The sequence below is a fragment of the Gossypium arboreum genome, chromosome 8 (assembly GCF_025698485.1).
Source record: "Gossypium arboreum isolate Shixiya-1 chromosome 8, ASM2569848v2, whole genome shotgun sequence".
NCBI lineage: Eukaryota > Viridiplantae > Streptophyta > Magnoliopsida > Malvales > Malvaceae > Gossypium > Gossypium arboreum.
The window spans coordinates 13,130,554-13,156,031 of NC_069077.1; the positions used below are offsets into that span (position 1 = coordinate 13,130,554).

General features: G+C 31.0%; 1 protein-coding gene, 1 long non-coding RNA gene and 1 pseudogene across 3 annotated transcripts; all 3 read right to left on the reverse strand.

Moving 5' to 3' along the window:
* Positions 1–1,320: 1,320 nt before the first annotated feature.
* On the reverse strand, positions 1,321–3,563 carry LOC108468127 (bifunctional adenosine 5'-phosphosulfate phosphorylase/adenylylsulfatase HINT4). 2 transcript variants are annotated; one of them, XM_017768987.2, is made up of 6 exons: positions 3,110–3,563; positions 2,948–2,994; positions 2,783–2,859; positions 2,587–2,653; positions 1,869–1,946; positions 1,321–1,736 (listed from the first exon to the last, which is right to left on the reverse strand). In XM_017768987.2, exons 1-6 carry the CDS (start codon positions 3,194–3,196, stop codon positions 1,634–1,636), a joined length of 459 nt encoding a protein of 152 aa, XP_017624476.1. In that variant the 5' UTR covers positions 3,197–3,563; the 3' UTR covers positions 1,321–1,633. The 2 variants fall into 2 exon arrangements, with proteins under 2 accessions (XP_017624476.1, XP_017624477.1); XM_017768988.2 differs by having other exon boundaries at positions 3,122–3,560.
* Positions 3,564–7,609: 4,046 nt separating this feature from the next.
* Positions 7,610–13,120, reverse strand: LOC108468766 (chaperone protein dnaJ 13-like; annotated as a pseudogene).
* Positions 13,121–18,643: 5,523 nt separating this feature from the next.
* LOC128296256 (uncharacterized) lies at positions 18,644–19,352 on the reverse strand. The gene is made up of 2 exons (XR_008286803.1): positions 19,257–19,352; positions 18,644–18,984 (listed from the first exon to the last, which is right to left on the reverse strand). It is a non-coding gene; the product is annotated as an uncharacterized LOC128296256 (long non-coding RNA).
* Between the last annotated feature and the right edge of the window lie 6,126 nt (positions 19,353–25,478).

Sequence of the window (25,478 nt, forward strand, 5' to 3'; positions counted from 1 at the left end):
TCCATAAGAAACTATAAACAATGGGAGTTGTGTGAATATTGTGTTGGGTTCGTTCCATTCATCGAACTGGGTTTACTTCCTCACTTGAATTTGTTTCCTTGAATGTTAAAAAATAGGCTACTTTTGCCATCATTTCATCAACCAGGTCAGTAGGATTCCAGCATATGGTAAACACAGTATTAAGCCATGACATAGAGCACTTTAAAGGCTCTGCAAGCTGTCTTCAATCTTGTTACACAAGATGCCTGTGAGTAGATCGTATTTTGTTTGATCTCAAGGTTCAAAAAAGTGGTTTTCATAGACAGAAAGAAATGATGAGAGTTAAGTCACATTAATCACATTAAAACTCTGACTTCCCTATTGTAGCATCCTCAGATAAGCCTCCAAAGTTATTAATGTTTAAGAAGAACACAACTTACTTCATGCACAGGACGCAACCAGTAATGCAATTTATCTACCATATGAATAAAGGAAGGTGTTGATCATGAACTAATAATATCTAACAAAGATCATCATCCCCACACCCAAAAATAGAACCCGAATTAGACTTTTATTAGAAATTTAAGCAACTGTCAAACCCGTTGTTGAGGGCCTTACAAATAAATTCAAACCAAACAGAACTGCATATGATGGATAAATTCTTCTTAAATGATTCAGTCACTAAGTAACATGCATTTCACTGCCCTACCATATATTCATACTAATATTTGTTATGCTTCTCCTTGAATTCTTGTAAAGAAATAACTAAAAACAATTAAGCATTTCATAAAAGAACTAAAGTAACTTTTTGAAGTATTTCCTGATTGTGGAGCTGAAGTAAACCTACAATACTAACAAGGATAATAATAGAGATTAAGTTGAAACTTATGAACAACAATTCTTTACAAATAGTGTGTTAGTATAGCAAGATGAAATAACCATGTCATACAAATTGCACAATGGATGCCAAATCTATCAAGAGCAGTAACTTTTGGTAATCACCAAAAGAAAAAAGTTACCTTCTTTAACAGTTACCACCATTTATCATATAGGTTGCAGTACTAACCATTAAAACTTCTATATATATATATATATATTTTTTTTTGCTTCACAAAACTTCTATAGTTATTACATATATGACCAAAGCTTAAAAATGTAAAAATGATTAACAGGGGATCAGTTCATCTTCCCCAGTATCAAAACTCTACTTTTGCTCCTGTAAGTTTTTTAGAAGCTGACAAGAGTCAATTTAGCCATAAATTTAGCATTTCGTGTACAGACAAATTTATCATTAGTCTAAAACAATGTGACCTGAAACAAAATTATGAATATGGGAATTGATTATGCTACAAGAATCTCAAGCATCATAAATTGCAGATTCATAAGACACTTGTACATCTGGAATACACAATTGACATTGAAAAATCTGTGGACATTTTGAATATGATCCTGTGAAGAAGTTTATGTCTGATTATTAAGAACAATGACCCTTCTCTAGTATAACAACAAATATTCATAGAGCTTATGAAGAATAAGTTTTTAATGGCATTCTCTATCTTGAACAAATAATGATGACTTCTCAAGGAACTTCACATATATAAAAAAAACCTAGAGCTCAATATGGGAGAGAAATCCAACTGTGATTCCATTGCACCTATGGAGGGATTGGTGAGAAAGGTTTTATCTTCTCCAACAACTTCTCAGCCTCAATAAACCCACCAAGTGGTCCCAAAGACATATATTTTAATTGTTTCCATCTGTCATATATTTTAAGAATTAGAATGAGCACTTAAAGCCTTTGTAACTTATTTGGGAAATTTCAGCATAAAATAAAAATATAATTTAATAAAAAAGAAAGAAGATTAAACTACTAACTCCCAAACACCTACCTAGGTATGAAGGGAAGAGCGAAACAATGGAGGTGGAGATGGTCAACACTATTAAATGGAGGCTGATGAAAACCAAATCTGCCAAAACCCATAGGATCAAGAGGATCAGAAGATAAACCTTCTTTGAGTTAACACATTCAGAGACAAAGAAATGTTTTATTTTTTCCCAAATAAAACATGAATTGAGGTAACTTATGAGGCCAGGACATGCTTCGTTCAAGAATTATTAAACATTAGGTAAATAATACTACTGTATTTCCATTCAATGTTTTATTTATGATTTACAAGCAGATTTGAAATTGAAGTGGGAGCATTATCCATCATGGATTTTAAATAGATTTGGATGAGCAACGTAAGGCTAACATTCTTGATACTCTTCCCCGTCATTCTCCTCACAAAGGGCAACATCTGCTCCTTTGCCACCCAGCTCATGCAATAAAACATAACTAAAAAATATACTACCTTTCTCCAACAAGAATGAGATTGCAAAAGTTATCAAGCATTTACATGACTTTGAAGGGGAAACTGAATTTCGAGTTTTAATGCAGAGAGTAAGAAAACCATTACAGTAACATTGCAATGCAGTTATAAACAGAACATGGCAGTCAAGTCAGGAAATGAAAACTCATAAGCAATATTCAACATTGATCAATTCCATAAGCTAGTACATCACAGGAGATTCATATAGCAAACTTATTTGCATTATAAGAAGCAATACCTGTATTGATTTGACTGAGGTGCATCTCGGCGTAACAGCGTTTCCCCCACATTTATCATATGACTTACTAAAGAATAATAACATAATGAAAAAAAATAAACTTAGCTAAGGAAAATAAAATAAAATGAAAGGAGAAAAGGGTAAATAAAAAAAAAAAGTAAAAAAAAAAGGGAACTTTACCCAAAGGGAACTTTACCCAAAGTGTAATCCTCATTTCTTCTTTGAAGATCATTGACTGTCGGAATGTGCTCCACAGGGACTACCAAGTAATGCCTATAAAGTTAAAATCAGTAATTTCAGGGTTAAAATTACACAATTTTCATGGAACAAAGCATTCTACATTTCAATCAGTTGATGAAACCTGAAGGCTGAAGGGTTGATATCTTTAAATGCAACGACCTTATCATCCTGAAAAGCGTGGAACAGATTTAATTAGAAGGTAAAGTTTCAAGTTGAAAAGAAGGCGAAAGTGGAATTAAAATGATAGCCAAAAGGATTATTATATAAAGAGAAAAAAAATAACCAAGGAACGAACAGAATGAAGGAGGGGCGTGGAGTTGGAACTTCCAGCAATTTGACAGAAGATGCATGGTGAGATCGCTCTCGCCATTTTATCCCCAAATCGAGACCACTTCTAAATCCCTAAATTTTCCACCTTTAGTTTATCTATACTAAAATAATCTATGAAATGAAGGATTAATCTATGTTATTATTTAAACCCAGGTAGAGTTGGTGTAAATAGTAAATTAAAACACTAATTCCATTGGGAAATTACTATTCTTATATATTTAAAGTAAATTATATTCTTACAATAATCCTTTTGTATTGTTAATCTATATTATTGTTATATCACCACCCAAGCTACACACCTAGCACTTCTAGAAAGTTTATCTTTAATTGTCCAACCTCCGACTTTTACCCTCCATCCCTCGAGTTATCTTTAATTGTCCAACCTCCCGCATTAGCTATTTGCTGCGAAGCTACTTATTGATAAAAGAAATATCCTCCATTCATCTAGCCATTTGCTCATTGCGGCTTGTGGCTTGGTCACTCATTTTTATGTAAACACTCCAAATGTAAATAATCTTTCCAGTGACTACTAGGATCTACTTAAGTGTAACAAATTTGTATTGGCTAAAGCAACAATAGAATGGATCCCATCGTGTACGTCCTTCACATAATCTATGATGACAACCTCCTTTATAACGACTTGGCTCGTCATACTAACAGACAAGAGGACATCTCTTATAAATACCCTCCTAAACAAAGAGAAATGGATCCTTCTCCCTGAGCATTTACTTTTTACAACCAAGCTTCCTAAGTCCTCATAGCCTTTTCCCCATCTTCTCATCTTTTTCTAGCTTTTCGCTTGTTAAGGTGAACCTATCTCTTTTGGACCACCACAATCTCATCCTGTCTTCCTTGTTGTACATTGTATCAACAACTGCGCTAACTCGACTCGGTTGAGGAAATTATTAATTTGTCATTACATATTTGAAATAATTTTCCTTCTTATAATGATACTTTTGTATTTTTAGATTTTAAATGAAAATCATTAAAAATTTACAAACAATGATATTTGAACCCATACTACCAACGTGCATAAAACCTCAACTCTATTAGCATAATTAATGCTTTATTTTGTTTTTTTATATACATTTTAATAGTATTGCACAATTTTTTACCCATAAATATTGCATATAATCAATTTTTTGTACACTTTAATAGTATTAAAAAAAAACTAGTAGGTTTGTTATAAGTTTAGATTGATTGTTGAATGTCGCGTTCAGTTACAGGATTGATCAGTCAACGAAAAAAAATGAAAAGAGAGATTTGCACATAGTCCTTTGTTAACGCAGTTCGAAAATAATCCTACTTTGTAGAGCTTCGTTCAGTGAATGATTCTTATTCAATAATCTTTCGGATCACCTATTGGTTCAAGCCCAATCTACCATTACACAAAGAAGTAATTGGAGCTCCACCACCGATCCCAATTGTTACAAACCACTCACCCAAAAACCTCACTTACATCAAATATAAACTCTCTAATAAAAGCCTAACACAAGAGTGCAAAAATACCAAATAGGAAATGAATAAATAACCAGTCAAAAGCACTCTAAAAGGCACCTTCAAATATGCGGCATAATAACCTATTTATAGGCTTCACAGGCAACAAGGATAAGCTCAAATAAATCGAGATTAACTTGACTTTTTGTAAGTGACATCTAGTGAAAAATATTTATTAACGAAGTCCTAAGTTAAATAGAATAAATCTCCTTAAAAATAGCCATTAAACATGTCATTGAGATTGAGAAAAAACTCTTACCATAATTCAAGTCAAACTTAAACTCTTCAACACACTTAAACTCTTCGTAAATACAACTACCTTAATTTCAGCTTTGAATATTGGAATCAGAACATCCAAGAAGCCTATTTGCTTATTAAAACAACATCCAAAAAGGTCCAGATCAAAAAGGCCAACATATAAATATGCTTAGGCTGTCTTGTGTCTTGACTAACCAAGTCTTTTAACTAATCAGGTAACTGAACAATTACAAGTCAATCAGACACCAGTTGGGTTGGGAAAATTACTAAACTATCCTTACTATTTGAAATAAGTTATATTCTTGCTATGGTACTTTTTCCTTTTTACATTTTAAATGAAACCAATAAAAAAGGCAAATAATGAGATTTAAACTAATGCTATTAGCATGTATAAAACCTCAACTTTACCACTATAACCAATGATTCATTTTAAATTTTTGGTGCATTTTAATAGTATTACAAAAAGGTTTTCACCCATCCATATTGCACATCTCATTTAACACATATTGCATTTGTATTGTTATTATTATTAGTTTCAAACCATATATCTTTTATTTATAGTATATGATTTTTATACATATATATGTGTTCTTGGTTTTCACATGCATATATGTGTGATAGAATTTCTAGTTTTATTTATTTAAATATAAAATGCACATCTATTAAATTCAGGCATCTCCAAACTATGATTCTCATCATAATTTGGTCCCTAAGTTTCAAATGTTCTAAATATATCCCTAAATTATCAATGTTATATCAGTAAAGTCCATTAGTTATTAAAACAGTTTATTTAACTATTAAATGACACGTAGCTAAATTTAAGAAGAAAACTTGGGTTTATTGCACCAAGCATCCTCAAACTATGATCCTCATTTTAAATTGGTCCCTAAACTTCAAATAATTCTAATTACACCCTAAACTATTGAGGTTATATCAATTAGGTCATTTCGTTACTAAAGTCTTAATTTACTTATTAAATGACACATAATATCTTATGTGGCGTAACTTAAAATGAAAACTTTAAATAAATACTATAAAAAATAAATGTTTATGTAACAAAGAATAATGTAAATTATTAAATATATTTTTAATATTAAAACAATAAATTTGTGCATTGCAACTAGTTATAATAAAAAATCCTAAAATAGTTAGTATTATATTTTTGGGTAAACTACATGCATAGTCATCCAATTATGAGAGTTTTTTTTGGTCACCCAATTAATTTTTTATTTAGTCACAAACATTTTCAAAATTTGATTTTGTCTCTCTATTGTTAAGTCCATAATACGAGTATGATGTGGATTTTTATTGGCATAATAATAAAATTATCCCTCCAATATTTACATATTCTATCAATTTAATCCTAGTTCTAAAAATTCAACAAATTTAACTTTCATTGTTTAAAAAATTGTCAATTTAGTCCCAATTTAGAAAATGAAAAAATAGATAAAAATAAAAGATAAAATAGGAAATTATTTAAAATTGATTTTTGATAAAATTTAATTTTTTTGAAAATAAATAAAAATTCAAAAAGTTATAAAAATGTAAAAAAATAAAAATCATAAAAGAGAAATGAAACCGTATAAAGAAAGAACATTAACTTCACACCATTAAACCAAGAAAAACATCATAAAACATTTCATTCTAATCCTCAAATCAAGCTTTGTTCCAAAATAAAATAAAAAGGGAAAATTTAATTCCATATTATATATTTCCAAAATATTTGAATAAATATAGAAAAAAGATAGAGGAAATAAAGCTTTCCCACAAAATTCTCACCGAAGAAAAAGTCTCTACTCCCCCCTCCTCGATCCTCATGGTAGCTAACCCATTTGAACTAATGGGATTCAATAAATACCCAAATGGGAAACTTGGATACAACTTTAAGGGTTTAATAGATTTGCCATTTTCACGTTTGATTAATGAAAAATGGTGGGATTGTTGTGGAATAAGTGAAGGACTAAGTTTTTTAGAGAAACGATGAATGTTTTAACTTGATTTGTCATCAAATTTGCAATTTTTATGTAGAAGAAAGGTAAAAGAAAGTGAGCTCGAAACCATAAAAGGAAATTGCATAAAGTTGGGCATAAGGGAATAACATGATTAGAAGATTTGCCATTTGTTCTTTTAGGATATATATTTTTTAAATTTTTTTATAGTTTTTTGAATTTTTATGCTTTTATTTGAACAATTCCAATTTGTTTGTTAACAACTTTACATGGTGATAGTAAATTGCACACAAAACAGGGTTTAATTTAGTTGCTTTCCCAACTATTCTTAATTCGTGGCATCTAATAATTACAAAATCCATAGTATCTACAAACCATTCTCTTATTCTAAAAGTATGTTATCGATATGTCAACAATAAAAATAAAAATAAAAATAAAACAATGATTAGACTAATCTAAGGCAGAAAACAGAGGCATCTCCTAATCTTGAAATATTTAGGGAAGGTTCACCAACTTTAATCTTGAAAGGATTGCTGAGGTGTTTGAATTAGAGGCAAAATCACATAAACAAGGAATTTATTCAGCAATCACAAAATTACACCAAATAAAATACCCTTCAATGCTTCTATTCAGGCTGTGAACGATCCAATCTAATAAATTTATATGACTGAAACTTTTGGTACCTTGAAGCATGTCCAGTGTACAAAATTGTCAGAGTCAAAAAGAGAATCATGTGAAAATTTGTAAATTCAGATTTTGTGCACCAATTTAGGTATTTGCAACTCCTCGTAATCATCTACAACAACCTGATTCTAAAATTTCAAGTTGGTCAATATCCTTCTTCGTTACCATTTATCAAAATAATTTTGTTCAAAAAAATAAAAGTGATTAGTCCATAGTACCTCATATCTGTCACTACAATAAGTGTACTCAACATGTAATTGCTTAGATTCCCTAGGGCAAGGATCGTAGAAGCCCATAATGCCTGACTTCTTTACACCACCATGAAACTGTGTCAATACAAAAAATAAGTTTTGGTAATGGGATCTATCAACTACTAGATTTTCAGATGCATATGAAGCCAATAAACAAACTAAAATGTATCCATAGTCAAATTATCCAATTGGCTTCTGTATTTACAAAATACATGTTTCAAGAGTCTTAAAATTGAAAGAACCCATGTTGGATGGTTTTTGGTGCACAACTTCCATAGCTTATTCAGTGGGAATTTTGTCTTCCAAATTTCTTGAGTTATTGGCTAATTAAACATAAGGCATTATCACAATAAACCAAATGACATACATTATCATATAGTCAAAGAAACAAGCTTTAAGTTTCCCTAAATTGTTAACGAGGAAATTTAGAGATAATGTTACATCCAACACTTGTAAGACTAATTCATTGTTTGCTTCTCTCAGCTCATCTCCTTTCTTCAAAGCTTTACGATTTTCATAAATTGCATTAGTAATAACAAGTCCACCTGTTTCTTGTTGCTTATTTCTTTTTCTGTTGGCCACATTTTCTAACAACTATTGAGCTTTTGCAACTGCATTCCTTGCCTCTCGGACCTTTATACACACCAAGTAAAAATATATTCTTAAAATTATTTGAACACAACTTATTTGCTTATAAAAAAGTATGCAACACCAATATTTAATCTCAAAATTGTTATATGCACCACCTTCCTGCCAAAACATATAGGAATTCAATCATGGCTTTGAAAATTATGGTGAAAGACAACGTGGATTATATCTCAACTTTCATTTATATGAGAAATACTATGACCAACTACATAAGCATATAACTAGAAATAAGTTACATAGTAAGTATACAACAAAAGAAGATTTCAAGTATCTAGAAGAAAGTAATAAGAGGCCAAAAGGTAATAAAATTAGGAATCCTAATGCATTCGCATAAAAATACCTCGGTGGCAGTCCTTTCTATATTTTTTAAGTTCTTCTGCTTTTCCCTCTTAAGGTAATATGGTTTAAAAACAAATTTCTGATGTGTACATATAATGATAGTCATTTATGTAAAAACAAATAAAATTACAAAAGACAAAAGCAAGAAAATTTAGAGACATAACTAGTTTATCCTCTGTAGATGATATTTAGCTTGAATTGGGTACAAAATAACTTCTAAAATAATAGTTCTTATACAAGAACTAAGAGTATATCCATGCACCTAATATCTAAATAACTTATTCAATTTATCCAAAAGGAAATGGAATAAAGAACACCATTCAAACTGCATAAGCGATTGGCCTAAACTGTAAGGAGTAATAGAAGTGGTTACCTTGAGTAGAAAGTAAATTGATGTTGGAATTACAAATGCCCCAGTAGCTAACACATAGTTAAAGTGCCTGGAAAGCAAAATCTGCACATAACAACATAAGCAACAAATTAAAATGCAAGACTTTTAATCACTACGAGAGATTAATCTTTATTAAAAAAATCCCAACAATAAAAACTAAATTTCTAAAGTTCTTCCTTGCAGTAAGTCTACAATTTCTTTTACTTAAACCATGCTTAGATACAACATTTGATTAACAATTAATATGCTTCAATACATGAATATAAAAGTTCATCCATATACACATTTGTGTCTAACCCATGGCATATTATATCATAACAACATATATATTTTCCTAATGATATATTACTCAAGTGTACACCATTTGATTCTAATTCACCCAGTAGAAAATTAAGTCATATACACTTGCAATTACATATTTTAATTTCTACTACATATTGACAACCGGACTTATAATTTCTATTACACATCGACAGCCAGACAAAATTTTCTAAACGATAATATCATAAAGTTACATAACATACTTGCTGGTTCAATTTTAAAGCGTTTCAGTTTTGAGAATTGAAAATAATGCAAAGATAGACAATTAGATCCCATATGAAATTCTACACAAGCACAAATCTCAATTTCGAACCAATCCTTGTTAAACTTCACACTGGAAGAAAAGTACTACACATCAAAGTGTCAAATGAAAAAAATAATATCTATGATTTTTAAAAAAAAAGGTAATTTTATGCTTTAGATAGAAAAAACCTATGAAATATGTAAAATGACATCAATATTCTTATAGGAATAACTAACTTTTGACTTCCACGATGCAACTCAAATTTCTAAAAAATACTCTGGGCAACAAAAGAAAAGATTTAATGACCTTTATGATTTTTGCCTTTTATCATACATATAAAGCATGAACTAACTAGACAAGTATATATAAAACAATAGTGCCAACAAAATGATAACCCTTGGTTGGGTGTAGGAATACAATATTTCGTCATTGCTATAATTACTAATAATTAGGACTTTACCAAATTATGGCATTATAATGTGCAAGACAGAAGTAATTACCCAAATCCCAATTGTATACAACATGCGAATAGTGCTAAAATTCGACACTTTCCTCCCACCACTGATTTCAACCTCAAGAGAAGTGTTGGGGAGAAAACAAAAGTCAATGCAGATTCTTAAGCTTAGCAACCACCATTCTAACTAACTAAACAAAAATAGTTACTCAATTTAAGAAGTAAATTTGAATTCTTCAAAGTGCTACAGCTAAGTGAGAGCATTAAACAACTTGGTATCTTGGTGTATAAAGGGAATGTTAGCAATAATACACTTTTATGGCTTTTTTGTATTCCATTGAAGTATTTGGAATAAGCACATATTTGAAAGCCTAATTACTTTATGCTGCTTTGTTAGTTTGCTTAACAAATACAAATAAGCAAACTGATTATTTAGGTTAGAATTAAGTACATCTCAACAACTTTATTGAGTTTACAAATAAATTAAGCAAAGTGTACATCGACTTCAGGTTGTGTTTCAATTATTTTAGCCCGATTCTTATCGAACGCGTATGATACTTTCTCCTTCTCATATTGGGAAACATCCCCTTTGAATGTCTAATTTTATAAGAACTATTAAACCACTTATCCACTTCCAATGGAATGATAATAGGGGAATTGTTTCTATCTGCTACTAGGACAAATACTCAGTAAGAAAATGACACTTATGCAAAAGATTTTAATATGCATTTGTTGAGTATCGTCCTTATTACAATATTGAATACCACCCAAGCATATCTCATTGTTCAGATCATGCAATATATCATATATGTAAAGCTCATAAGTAAAGGGGAAGAAACATGTCATTCTAAAAGTACACTAGATTTTATCTACACAATACAATAGAAATTCATTATCATCATAAACAACATAAAAGAATAAATACCAACTTGCCTAGCATATCAATCATCACTGTCAATTATACAAGCATACCGCCTATATCTACCTACAATACGAACATGAGATTTTAAGGAACAACAATGAGTATAGCAAGTGGATATCCTAAAAGAATGAGTGACAAACTGCAATTCTTAAGGTGAATGGAATTATTAAAAATAAATGCAACTAGGATCATGCTGGAAAAAAGTAATAAACAAGAATACGAGGCATTAGGGAAAATAAGTGGAAAAGGTGGACTAAGAAAGGCAAGAGTACTAATGATATGGTATCATTAGAATATTCAAAAGGACCATCCATTTGTCCTTATCCCCATAGGAGGTTGAAACAATAATATTGATAAATGATAATCAGCATCAATGTGCCTACCAATTATAGCTCTAAATTTTATAAGCTTTTTGACAAATTTCATAGTTGATCTCTATTCAAAGTCAAGTTCTAATGCATAAACAAACATAAGACACTAATATTTCACTAGAAAATTCTGGATGCTTATTGACTATTTTGAGTTAAGAGCGTAAAAAAATGTAGCTTTAAGGGTCTACCCTAGTCCAGGAACAAGAGAATCTAAGTATAAAAACTATACAAAAAGTCTTTTGGGTATCAAGGGTATCTTCTAGCCTATTATAATTTATATAAAATTTGATATTTTCTGAAAGGAAGCTACACTGGTATTTTCTTTTTTTTTTAGTTATTCTACAATAAATTTGGTAAAAAAATAGTGAACATTGACTCACATTCACATCTCCACCAGCAAACATATTATCTTATTTCATTTTCCATCCAACCATAATATATGACTCTGGACCTTGCACTATCTGTAAAAGTGATGAAGACCAAAAACCAATTGATTAATAATAGAGCCCCAAACATATCAGCTAAGATTAAGAGTTAGCCTTTCACAATTTCCCGGTGAAGAATGATAATCCAACTTAAATTAAAAATAAAAAAGGCATACATTTCCACTTGCTTTATCGAAGAGTTGATGAGTTCAGGAATTTAAAAGATTAATTGAACCATCATGTAGAGACTTTGAAATGGCCATTATGGCAGTTAAGTGTAATGATAACTGGTTAGGAAAAAAAAGAGGAGAGAATGAGGATACAAAGTAAAAACTACTACATAGTAAACAAATAGAGTTAAACCCTAAATGCCTACCGTGTTGTCTGCACCCCAATAATACTACGTAAGGCAATTGATCCCATAAGTTCTATGGAAGAAGTTGAAGAAATTGCATGCCTAAATACAGCTGAGGCAACCCTACCACTGAAATTTCCTTTGACTCCCAAATTTCCACCAATTGTAAGAGTATTATGTTTTGATAATTAAGAATGAACTTAACTAGTCATAACCATTCCAAAGTTTAAAGAAAAACAATTCAACACGCTATATTAATGTAATGCAATTATAAAGAAACATGAACTAACAAGCATTCAACTAAATCAATCAAATTAAGAACACAAAAAAATGGAGGCAATACCCTCCCATAATGCCATCACCATTTAGATATTGAGGCAGTGATAAATTAGCCAAAATTGTACCCGTAGGCAAAAGAAAATGAGTCGACATCTCTTTTTGTTCCTCCATGCGTCTTAACTTTTCGAGTTGTTCTTTTAACTCTTCCACTTTATTCAACTTTAGGCCAAGCTCTAATCTAGAATTCAAACCTTCCATACCATAAATATCGTATATTTGCCTCTTGTTCTCATCAGATAATATCTTATATGCTTCACATATCCTTTGGAAATTCTCCGTAGCAGTTTTTTTCATCTAAACCAAATTTTTTTAAAGAAACATTAATCTCGACTTGAAAAAGTACTAAAACTTTTGTTGGATGAGGAAAACTTACATGTGGAGCTTGATATTTGTGGTGATAAACTTGAGCCCATTGTCGATAACTCTATGAACTTCTTTATCGGAGGCATCTGGAGATAAGTGTAACAATGCATATAGTTTTCTGTTTGAAGGTCCGCTAGCTTCATCTTACTTCATTTTTTTTTTCTTCAATTTTGGAAGTAGTTAATAAAAGTTGGAATCTATTCTATGTTACGTAAATAATTTTTTTAGAGAAAAAATAATTTTTTTTCATTTTTGTTCAAGATTAAACATGCCATTAGCCACTAAACAATAGAAAATTTTTGTTTTGATCACTTAATTAAAAAATTACAATTTGATCCCTAATATTTTGAAAATTGTTTCTTTTGTCATTTTAGATTTTTTTTTCATTTAGTGGGCAATTACTTTTTTAAAGAATAGATAATGGATATTTCTATATTAATAATACAAGAAAAATTGGAGGATAAAAATAATTTTTGATAATTTTCTCTCACTTTATTTATTTTTAAAATTTTATCTACTTTTATTTAATTTTTAGAAAATTTAAAAATTTTAAACAACTTTCAATTTTTATCAATTTATATATAATTAGAAATATGCTAATAGTTGACTGACTATTTATACAGTTTACCCTATTTTTATTATTATTGTATTTTAAACTTCTACTTTTTTTTCAAGGATTTAGTCTATTGATTTTTGGAGTTAAAAATTCAGGTTCATTGTTACTATTATTAAAATTCTTCTATTAGACTCATTCTTGTGACATTTTGAAATTTAAAAAATTCAACTGGTAGTCATGTAATAATAAAATTACATTGAAAATCTTGATTCATATTTTTTAGAAAATATATAATTAAAAAAATTTGGCATAAGCATTTTATTGAAATGATACTTATTTAATAAATTTTCATGTAGTGGGCAAGTTACTTCACTACATATAGAAACCGGGAGAGGTTAATGCATGAAAAAAAATCAACTTCTAGGCATCCAATTGTCAAACTGAAAAAGGTTTCTAGAAATTTGAAAATCCATATCTCTTTTGAAAATTGTAGCTTTGTTAGTACTCTTTTTGGTAAAGTTTTTTTTTTTGTATTTTTATTGTTGAGGAAATTTTTGAGCAATGTCAAGGAGCAATAGCAACTGGTGTCTAACATTGTTCAACTCAAAAACTTACCATGTTTTAGTTGGCCAAAAAAATCTTTAAGCTTTAATTCTAGTTGACACTTTAGAAGATTGTAAGTCCATCATTGGTATCCAAACAACATATAGCAACATTTCTTAGAGATTGGTTTGGATTTGGATTAAGGAATCAACTTCCCAACTTTGTTGACATTGGATCAAATTGGAAAATACTTGAAAGTATATCCTGAATATTCAAACTTATCTTGAGCTCATTAGAGATATTTTTTATGTTTATTATCTTGATGGTTCCTTGAGAAGATTTATTGTAATTTATATAGTATGTTAGCAAGCCTCGATTCCTTACAAATGGAGGAGACTTGTATAGGTGATGTACTGATTTGAGACACTTAATCTTGTCCATTGAGGAACATTTTTTGTGAGTTCATTGAGTACAAAATTAAGTTTTCAGGGGAAAACTTAGTGGAGAGTCATCTATATCTTAGGTACAAAAGTAATTAATCTAATCTGGTAAGTGTTAGAGGTTAAAATCACTTACTTTATGCGTTGCTAAGATAGTGGATTGTTTCGCTAGGAAAGGCCCGGTAGATGTAGGAAAACTGAACTACGCAAACATAGTGAGTCATTTGTTTACTTTCCTTGGTTATAATCAATGCCTGAAGCAGTTGACTCTAGTCTTTAGCACTACTTTCAGCACTGCTGGTGTTTTTCTTACAAATATCATATTAGAAATTTCATTTGGTATTATAGCCTCTCACTAAACACATCTAGTGAATTTTTTGGGTTTGATATTTGCTTGCAATGGAAGGTTTATCAATGGCACCCCGCCTATGCTCAATGATGCTAATTATGCTTACTAGAAGACGAGAATGATGACTTTTATCAAGCCAATTGATGAGTAAGATTGTAGATCGACTCTTCTTGGATGGAAGCATCCATTCATTAAAGTTGATGGAGTCAAGACACCAAATTTAGAATTAACTTAGACTGCTGAAGTGGAGAAGCTTATCTACTAAAGTCTAGGTGGAAAGCAAGATGACCAAGTAAACTTTTCTTTGTGGTTTGAAGTTGGCCGCCTAAGAGGGAAACATTACCACACAAGTGATGAGTAGGTTGTTAAGGACGATTTTTCTTCACGTTTGCTTCCACTTTATTTTTTTCTAAAAGATATCTCCAAGCTCCCTCACAACCCTAACAACCACCATATGCACAATTAGTTTGGAAATAGACACAATAATACAAACTTAAGATAAAATTGAACTTGAACGAAAAAAATTAAACACAACTTTTATACCTAAAATAATTAAATTATAAAAGAAGAGATTCCAATTCTACATAAAACAAGAGTAAAATAAATTTATTTTATCGGGTTATCAATTAACGAGGCCTTAATTGATTAACTTGTCATTGATAAGGGCTCTATTTGGTACAAATTTTTAATGAGGACTTAATTGATTTGTTTTTTTTTTATGAATGGTTTTTTCAACCCTTTGCTTTTTTATGTATAACTTATAATCTTTTTATAATAAATACGTAAATATAATTGCAACACCCCTAACCCGTATCCGTCACTGGAATATGATTACGAGGAATTATCAGACTTATACACTAGCATTTATATAAACCGAGTAAAATATTTGCATTCCAAATAAAAAATTTTCATATTTTACCATAAAGTCCCTAATATGGGCCTACGGGGCCCAATAATGCTTTGGAAGCGGTTCAGGACTAAATCGGCAACTTTGGAAATTTTACCTTGAAGATAGGGGCATACGCTCGTGTGGTCTGGGACATGGTCGTATGGCCAGCCCATGGGGATCCCATGGCCGGGTGGCCAGCCCATGTGGAATTCTGACATGCAATTTCTTAAGTATCAAAGGGGCACACACCCATGTGGCTAGGCCGTGTGGTAAACTGATTTTTCACTATTTTTAAGCCATTTTTCACCATTTTTAAGGATACAGGGGACACGGTCATTTCACACGCCCGTGGAATTACCGTGTGTCACACACGGTCTAGACACACGCTCGTGTGTTTTGCCCGTGTGGACGAAATAAGGCCATTTCCTAGCCCTATTTCTCGCCCAAACTTAACCAATTCCCTGCATGAAAACTTACAAGTATATACCATCCATTTCAACTAATTTCCAATATTCAAACTGATATGTTCCTATTTTCAATCATACTTCTAAACTTACTTTTACATAAAATTTGACAATTTGTATTCATGGATGGTTTTAATTAACTTGATTAACCAAAAACAACTCATGATACAATACCATACCATATCATCATTAAAACATACATTACTAGCCATTCTAATGGCTAGATTACAAACCATCATTTCTAAGTATTACTTGTCCACATTAGTCTATACATGCCATTATATCAAAATAAGTCTAACATTTTTACTAAAATCAAGGGGTAGATAGTGTGATGATAACTCCGACCCGAAATCCAACCTTCACGAGCTTTGAGCACTATAAAACCGAAAAAATAAACCTAGTAAGCATTAATGCTTAGTAAGTTCATATAACCAAAATACACTTACCATTCATGTTCATCAAGTAATTTACACATTAAGTAATATATCCATTAACTTAGTCAATTAGCAAATAAGGCCTATACACAATCATTCAACCAATTGATTAGTTTTTAAAAACACTAAAATGCATAGATGAGCTCATCATGCCATTTCTTTTTATATCACTATGTATATCGTTACCGCTGAATTATTGAATTTCCGATGAACCTTTCCTTTTCCAATTGTACACTTGAAGTGTGTATTCCTTTCCAAGTGCTACACACAAAGTATACCTTTCCTTTTCATATGGTATACGCAAAGTATACCTAACCTTTCCAAGTGTACACACAAAGTGTACATAACCATTCCAAGTTGTACCATTTGGGTACACAAATCCTTTTCAAGTATTACCCTTTCGGGTTAGTTTCCTTTTCATAATGAGATCAAAAGATTATCCTTTCAGAACAACCTTTACTGCAACATATGCAAGATCTCATATTCATGGTAATCACCTGTCCAGTCGGGAATCAATATTCAAACGGATTCATGCATTATTTCATCATTTATATAAGCCACAAATCAATAATTGTTCATTACATGTACTTACCAAATACAAGACATGATGCACATAGTTTAACAATCAATTCAACACATTTACATGCTCAATTTAGTTATACGAACTTACCTTGACAATTGATCGCATCTACTAAACCGAAACTTTTTCTTTCCCTCGATCTTTTTCTTTGTTCGACACTTCTGGATCTATATAAATAAATTTAATCATCAATTCTATGATTTTTACATTCAATCAAGCCCATTTCACATTTTAGGCAAAAGTATCATTTTGCCCCTAAACTTTTAATTAATTCCAATTTCGTCCCTAGGCTCGGAAATTGAAATTCATGCAATTTACTCCTTATTCCAAGCTTATTCAAAATTCCAATATAACTTTTACAGCACATGTATTTCATAAATTTTAGAATTTTTCCAATAATTTCACTACTTTGCAATTTAGTCCCTACACATGTTTTCACTAAAAATCACTTTGTAAAAGTGGTTTATCTATCAATAATCTTTCATTTTCTATCAAAAACTTTCAATTTACAGCAGATTCATCCATAGGTAATTTTCTAAACTTTGGTTTTCTTTTAATTTAATCACTCAAAAAAGAAATTAAGCTTTTCCTATCTCAAAAATATAAAATTACTAAATTTAAATGTTTAAATTAATAATATTTAAATGTTTATAAAAATATAAAAATTACTAAATTTAATCACTTTGTAAAAATTAATAATATTTAAATGTTTAAAATATATATTAAAATTTAAAAATATTTAAAATATTATAAAACTAATAATAAATTTGAAAGGTCATATTTTTAAAATATTTAAATGTTTTATATTATTAAAAATATATTTAATATTTAAAAATAATATTTAAAATTTTAAAATAATTTCAAATATATATATTTAAATTTTAAAAATATATATTATAAAACATTTCAAATACACATTTCAAGCTTTTTAAAATTAATAAGAAAAATAAATAAGAAAAATATAAAATTTAAAAAAAGAAAAAATAGGACAAAAGTTAAAAAAAAAACAAAGTAAAAAAAACAAGCAGGGTGTGTCAGCCATCGAAATCTGGTGGCGCCAATTAAATTAGCTCCTCCAGAAAATAGAAAATTGTTTTTAAAGCCTCCCATTTTCTCAAAAATTATAATATTTCCCTTGTATTTATACAGGTGACGCCATTCTACATAGCTCCACTAAAAAAATAATTTTCTTATCCTAGATGCTGATGTAGCATGTTGGTGGTGCCAAACCATTTGGTTCTACCAACTTTTACTGTAAATTTTAAGTCATTTTGGTGTTTAATTAAAAAAAAATTCTTTTTTGTAATTAATTAAATTTTTTAAATTATTTTTATAAAAAAAAAACCAATGAATGGATGGTTTCTTATCAGGATTGTTGGGCCCATGTTCAAACAACCCCTACCTCCTAGCGCTCAGAGTTAGTGGAGCAATTGTAGGACGTCTAATGTCGTTTAAAGGCTACAATGGTTGAGTGGTTTCCAACCATCTCCATTGCTCGTTCTTGATGGGTTTCGCCCTCTACCTTACTAGTGCTTAGTAACGAAGACCGTTTTAGTTTTATCTTGCTTGGGGCTAGGTTGCTACCTTGTTGAATTCAATCTTTTTATCTTAGTCTTTGCCGTTTGATGTAGGGCATTACTAGACCGTCTATGGTCTCCTTTCCCAAGTCTTCTGTAAGGCTTTTGGTAAAGATCATTTGTGGCCTCTTTCTGTAAGCTGAGTGTGGCTTCGTTTATCTCGACTGTGTGGTGGCCATGCAACCCTTATTTTATTGGAAAATGGAAAAAAAAAAAAAGAGTCAAATAGGCCAAGATATTAGTAATTTGAAGATTATTCAATAACATAAAAACAACTAATTAATAGGCACTTGAGAGGAAACCATCATTTGTCTTATGTACATTAATACGAAATTCTGACATTGTTCTCGTCAAAGGATAAACTTGAATATGGGTTAAAACTAAATCACAAAAACCATATTCCAAAATTAAAAGAATTATTCACCAAAAGACACCCACACCAACTTGATATGGTCACCTGATCATCATAGATAAAGTCACAGAGCTTTAGGGCTACAATTAATTGGTTTCAGTAACTTAATACATGACCCAATAGTATGTAATTCACCAAAACAAAGTTACAAACAACGTTTCACCATTAATTTTTAAAATGAGCATTGAAAAATATGTGGTGATAATCATTGCAAGTCTAAACTAAGCAAGCAAATGTGTATGTTTTTGCGGTGAAAGCTGGATATGGTGAATTAATGGCGGAAATCGAGGACACACACAGGTTAGGTTGGCTGAACAACAAATATAATTAATAATATAAAGACATGTATATATGTCGTCTGCATTATTCCCACATTGATACAAACAAGTCTGAAAACATCATTCTCTGGGAGGACCATCCGAAACTTCAAGGAAATTTCCCAGCAGGCCCCACTTCTCTTTCAAATGTATTCAAATAGATATTTGTGACATAAATAATTAGGGGGGACGCTACTAGTCGAGTTGCTGCATGATCTACTATTCTGCATGTATTGTATGGGCATATTAAACAAATAATAATGATGATGGTAACCAAAATTGTACTCATACAATCATAATTGCTGAAAATATTTCTTCAAGTGTGTTTACTACTTTACTTAAAAGCTAATATTAACATCCAACATTTTATTTTATTAGGATATTCAACATTTAATTTTGAGATTAGTGTTAATTAAAACTTCTATATAAATATCTTGTCAGTCAAAGATATAAAAATAAAATTTAGCTAAATACTATATATATTTTTATAGGCTAAATTCTATATTCATATTTTAAGTTAAAATATTCATTAAGTTAAATTCTATTATTTTTAAAATAATAAAATTAAAATTTTATTTTTTCAATTTTTAAATATAAATACAAAATAAATTATTACAATCTCAAAACTTTAAACACAAAAGGAAAAAATATATACGGAAAGACAAGTTTTAAAACACACAACGACTCCAGCACGGACAAAGCCGCCATAAATTGTTTTACTTTGAGCTTGATCTCTGGTACATTTTGTCAATATTTCATTACGTAGAGACTCTTCCTTTTTCTTGTTTTTGTTGTGAGTTGATTAGCTAGCTTCCATGGGGATTTGCTTGGTAGCATTAGCCAAACTCCACCTCTTAACTCCCGCTCATAGTATAAGTGCTCCTTTACTTGCAGGCTTCATTTGCCCTTTTGTGGTCAAACTTGCCTTCAGATTCAGGATTGTTCGTCGAGTTTACATTGATATGCTTTATGCAACCAGGCTCTTCTTTTTTCAGTTGAGTCAGATAGCTTTCGATGCTGGCGGTGACCGTCAGCCATCTCCGGGCGATGGTGAGCGATGGCAGCGAGCTCTTCGGTTAGTTTCCGAACGAATAACCCATGTGAGAAGATCTCCGGTGGCAGATTCCGACGAGGATAGCTTCCATACTCTCACCGTACTTTCACTTTAAACAGATGTTCATTTAGGCTGAGTGAACATGAGAGTATGAAAATATATCTACCTAGATTTTTCACTTGTTTTCTTTGTATTGTATTTTATTTAATGCCCTAGGAAGAATGATTTTCATGATTCTTCTGCCTTTCCCATGACTTAAATTGTCATGGTTAATGAAATGATATATATGTTAGAAATGTTGTCGGCTTCTGTTGATTTCTTTAAACAGCTCCATTAGTTCTCTTCAGAAAATGGTTAAAACCAGTTGTGACCTGAACTGGATTTTTTACTTTTTGTACTTTTCCTTTTATTGGATGAACCTCTTATAAAGTTAAATAAAGTATCTTTTAATTAATCGACAGTTCCAAATATTCTTTTTTATTGTTAAAACGAAGCCCTAAGTGTATATAAATAAGCATTAGTTAAATTAGTAAACCAAGTTATTTAACAAAGCAGTCATCGTAATGAAATCAAAGCTAAAACCAAAACTTTCCCAAGTTTTACACACACACACACACACACAAAATATATGCATATATAGCCATAAGGTGTACATGGCTTTGCAGATGGTGGTTTTTGGCTACTCTTCTATCTGGTTTGGCATATTCTTTCTACTTAAACTACCTTCAATTTCAGTTTTATTGGTAAAGGTTATAACTTATACGACATATACCGTGGCGTTAGGCCGTTAATATAGCAGATGGGTCAAATAGCTAGCCTTCGATATTGAACCAGCTCTTAGCAGCAACCGCATATGGTAGCAACTAGCAAGCTCTACAGATACTGCGGGATAGTAGCCAATGGGAGGATAGGTGACCAGCATCTGTTGAGACTACTTCTTTTGATGCCTTCACTACGCTTAAACGTCATTTATTAGATGAGCTTCCTCATTCCATACTTTCTTTTCTTGTTTTTCTGATCCTTTGTTATTTTGGTTTATATATAATGTTACCACTTTATTTCTGTAATCTTTTCCTTGGGAGTTTAAAGACTGCTTCCTAGAAATCTAATTTCTAGTATGTTTTGCATCGAGTTCATGAGAAACGTGTTGAATTTTGTGTTTATACGTTGCTAGCCTACTTCTAGTTCTAACCCTTCTCATCCTTTAAATAGGAAGAAAATATATCCTTAAATCGGAAGTAAATATACAGTTAAGTGCGGTCCTTCAAACTTCTACTTTGAATAGTGAAGGTTCAAGTTAAAACTCCAACATTTGCCCCCTTAAACGTGTTCCTTTTATGAGCTTTAGCTCCGTACAACTTTTCTTAAGTATCGAATAACTTCCGCTTTCAGTGGTTTTGTAAATATATCAACAACTTGATTGCAAGAATTCACTTGAAGTAGTTGGTTAAATTCTTTTGCTTTGACATGTTCCCTTATGAAATGAAACCGAATATCAATATGCTTAGACCTTTCATGATGAACCTTATGAAATAGCCTTCTTAACCAAATAGCATGACAAATACAAGAAGTTGCAACAATACATCATGCTTCACAAATTGATAAAGCAACAATAGATTGCTTCTTTGAAGACAAGTGAATGCAATGCCACCAAGGTGGAACATGAACCTGGTAGTGCTATTGCGATCATCATATGGCTTCTGGCCTAGTCTCTATCGCTAGAACCAACAAGTTCTGTAACTTCTTTTGATGAAAATAGTAACCCATAATCAACTATCCCTCTGATGTATTTGAGAATTCGCTTAGCTACCTTTAAGTAAGAAGTCTTTCTATTCTCCATACCTGCTTACTAAACCAACTCCAAAGAGTACACCAAGACGAGTACATGTCAAGTACCTAATACAACCCATTAAATTTATGATAAGTTGCATTCATAGGTTTTTGGTCTCCTTCCTTGGTTAATTTAATGTCAAAATTCACCAATGCGTTTACAACTTGATAATATTTCATTGAAAACTTCTTAGGATCTTATTACCATATTTTGTTGTGAAAAAAAAAAACCTCCTTCATCTTATTGCTCTTTAGTGCCTATGAAGTATGCCATTAAATATGTCATTTCAAACAATTCCCCCAATTAGGGAGATAGCTAATCTTAGTTATCGAAGCAGTTGACTTCACGAGTGGAGATATAGATGTACTCCTTGGAAGAATAATACATTGAATTGGACCTAAATTCAATTAACTCTAAGCCCATTTGTGAATTAATTCACTTGTGACATTCATTGTGTGACTTTCCTAAATCCTGAGTTAGAAAATAATCATGCATAAGTAACTCATGTGCTTTGATATAAGTGGAGGTTTATACTTTAAAGATGATTGAGCTGATAGTCAATATGTTGCGTACATAACTTGTGTATGGCATGATTTTACTAACAACAATGGAATTCATAACTCGATTAAAGAGTTAATGATATCCTCTCATTAGCATTGTGTGGATTGAAAAATAAGGAACATGGTCACGGATTGCTTATTTTCGAACGAACAATTTATCACAGCCTTTAGTTGACAATGATCATATTAAGAAGGCACAATGGTGACGATGAGATAAAATAAAATTGTATTGAGTGAACGAATTTAATTAAAGGAATCAATGATATCATATGAGGGTAACTCATATTATGAGGTCATTAGACGGAACAATTGGATGAATTATTTTCGTAAATAGTATACAATAAATAGTTTTCAATCATGGTACTTCAGATTGACTTAATGATTAAGTAAATTGCGAATTATCAGAATAATACTTGTACGGGCCCAAATTTGTCTAGCCCACCAAAAGACCCAGCAAACACATAAATAAATAAAAAGTCCCAAAGTATAAAAGTCTAAATTATAAAATTGAAACCCATTACACATCAAGCCCAAAAGCAAGCCCAATCAGATGACCTAAACCCTAGCCCAATTAACCCAAACCTAAACAAAACAAAAAACCTAGCTTCAGCCGCTGTACGCCTCTGCCACCGTTGCCCACACGCCATTGCCAACCTCCACGCTTCTTTGACAACCACCTGCAACGCGCAAGCAATACAAACAACAAAGAAACAAACAAAGAGAAAAATGACAAACAAGAAAAAACAAAATGAAGAAAACAAATGAATTGTAATCGGCTGTAAAGGTTGCAATCTCTTCATTGTATTTTTTTGGAGGGAACGCAAGCAAATATAAAAAGAAAACTAAAGATTAAAAGGTGTTCATCGGTTCTTCCTTTTATCTTTTTCTGTTTATTACATTTTTTTCTTACAAATCGGTTTTAAAATAAACTAAAAAGGGAAAGAAGGAGACTCACCTGATTTCCCCACGGTTGCGACGTCGGAGGGTTCTCCGTTGTAGAAATCGAATCCGAAAAAGGGTTAAGCTCTATCTCCTTTCGATTCTTCGGGTTTTGGTGGCCTAGCCTTCAAAGGCGCTTCAAACGGGGGTTAGAATGCCTTTTTTCCGCAACGCCGGCCACTGGCAACGGCGGAGGTAAGGCGGACCACCGAATGGCCCAATCGCCGGAGAAGGGAAGAAAATGAGAGGGTCTGAGTTTCTTTTCAGTATTTTTTTAGGGGTGAGGACTAAAATGGAAATTTTTAAAAAAAAATGGGCTTAAATAAGAAGTGGGAAATGGTGTCGTTTTACACCCAAAGCCCAAGCGCCAAAATGGCGCCGTATCAGGTTATCCAGGCGTGACCCGACCCGTACCCGCATAGGGTCCACGCGTTTTCGCTGAATGGTTTATTTATGCCCGTGGTCCTCCCGATTTTAGGGGCGTTTTAATCCGGTCCAATTTTTTTTATTTATTTTCTTTTATATTTGACCCGTTAATTTTAACTGCTGTTTCATTTTTATGTCTGAATTCCCCCTTTTAATTTTATTTAGATTTTAATTTAGTCCTTTTTATATACTTGCATTCATTTTATTCGAATTTGGACCCTAAAATTTCATTTTATTTGCAATCTAACCCTTTTTCATGTGAATTTAGACTCTTTGATTTTTATTTTAATTATTTTAATTATTTTAAGTTTCACGTATTATTCAGATTAAACTGTTCTAAATTATTTGAGATATTTTATTCTGAATTATTTCATACACCATATTCTTTAAATTGCTTTACCCATTATTTATTTTAAGCTCGTTTTTAGGTATTATTTATTTAAAATTTATTTATTACTTGTTTTAAATTGTTTTATATACCTTATTTTAAACTCTATTTATTTATTTTGAAATGTTTTACTATTATTTACTTTAAGATTTTTTTATACATCATGTATTTCACACTTTTATATGTACATATATTATTATTTTTTTAAAATTATATATATCATTTTTTAAAATTTCTTTTTATTTTTAAAATTCTTTCTTCACTATATTTATTTTAAACCCATTTATTATCACGTTAAATTGTGTCTACATTTTATTTATTCTAATTTGCTTTATCTTTAAATTGCTATACGTTTTTTAATTCATCGGCCTTTATTTATTGATGTTATTATTTAAATGATGAATGTTATGTGATTGTTGTCATTGTATGTACTATGATACATTTACTTGTAATTTCATATTATTTCCATTCATAGCATTCATATATTATTACCTCATGTTTCACATCGCTTTTTTTAGCTATTTTATTCAAATCGCATCGTGAATTAAACCCCAACATATTTATCCAATTTAGATCACTTTAATTTATTTCAAACAAAATAAATGCACATTGTTAAATGTTGTATTCATTATTGTTCAAAAAAAAATTAAGTAAGGCAATATTCCGTGTTTGGAAATCCGAGAAATCGTGCCCTAACGTGCTGGATTTCATTTTTTTCGTTTGACCAAATAGCCGAATATCCTTTAAAACTT

Excerpts from the sequence above, each read along its gene's own strand:
- LOC108468127 (XM_017768987.2), bottom strand. The coding sequence starts at position 3,196 with ATGGCGAGAGCGATCTCACCATGCATCTTCTGTCAAATTGCTGGAAGT. Across the intron at positions 2,995-3,109 it reads TTCATTCTGTTCGTTCCTTG|GATGATAAGGTCGTTGCATT; the intron begins GTTATTTTTTTT and ends CACGCTTTTCAG. Across the intron at positions 1,737-1,868 it reads GCTCTTCCCTTCATACCTAG|ATGGAAACAATTAAAATATA; the intron begins GTAGGTGTTTGG and ends AATATATGACAG.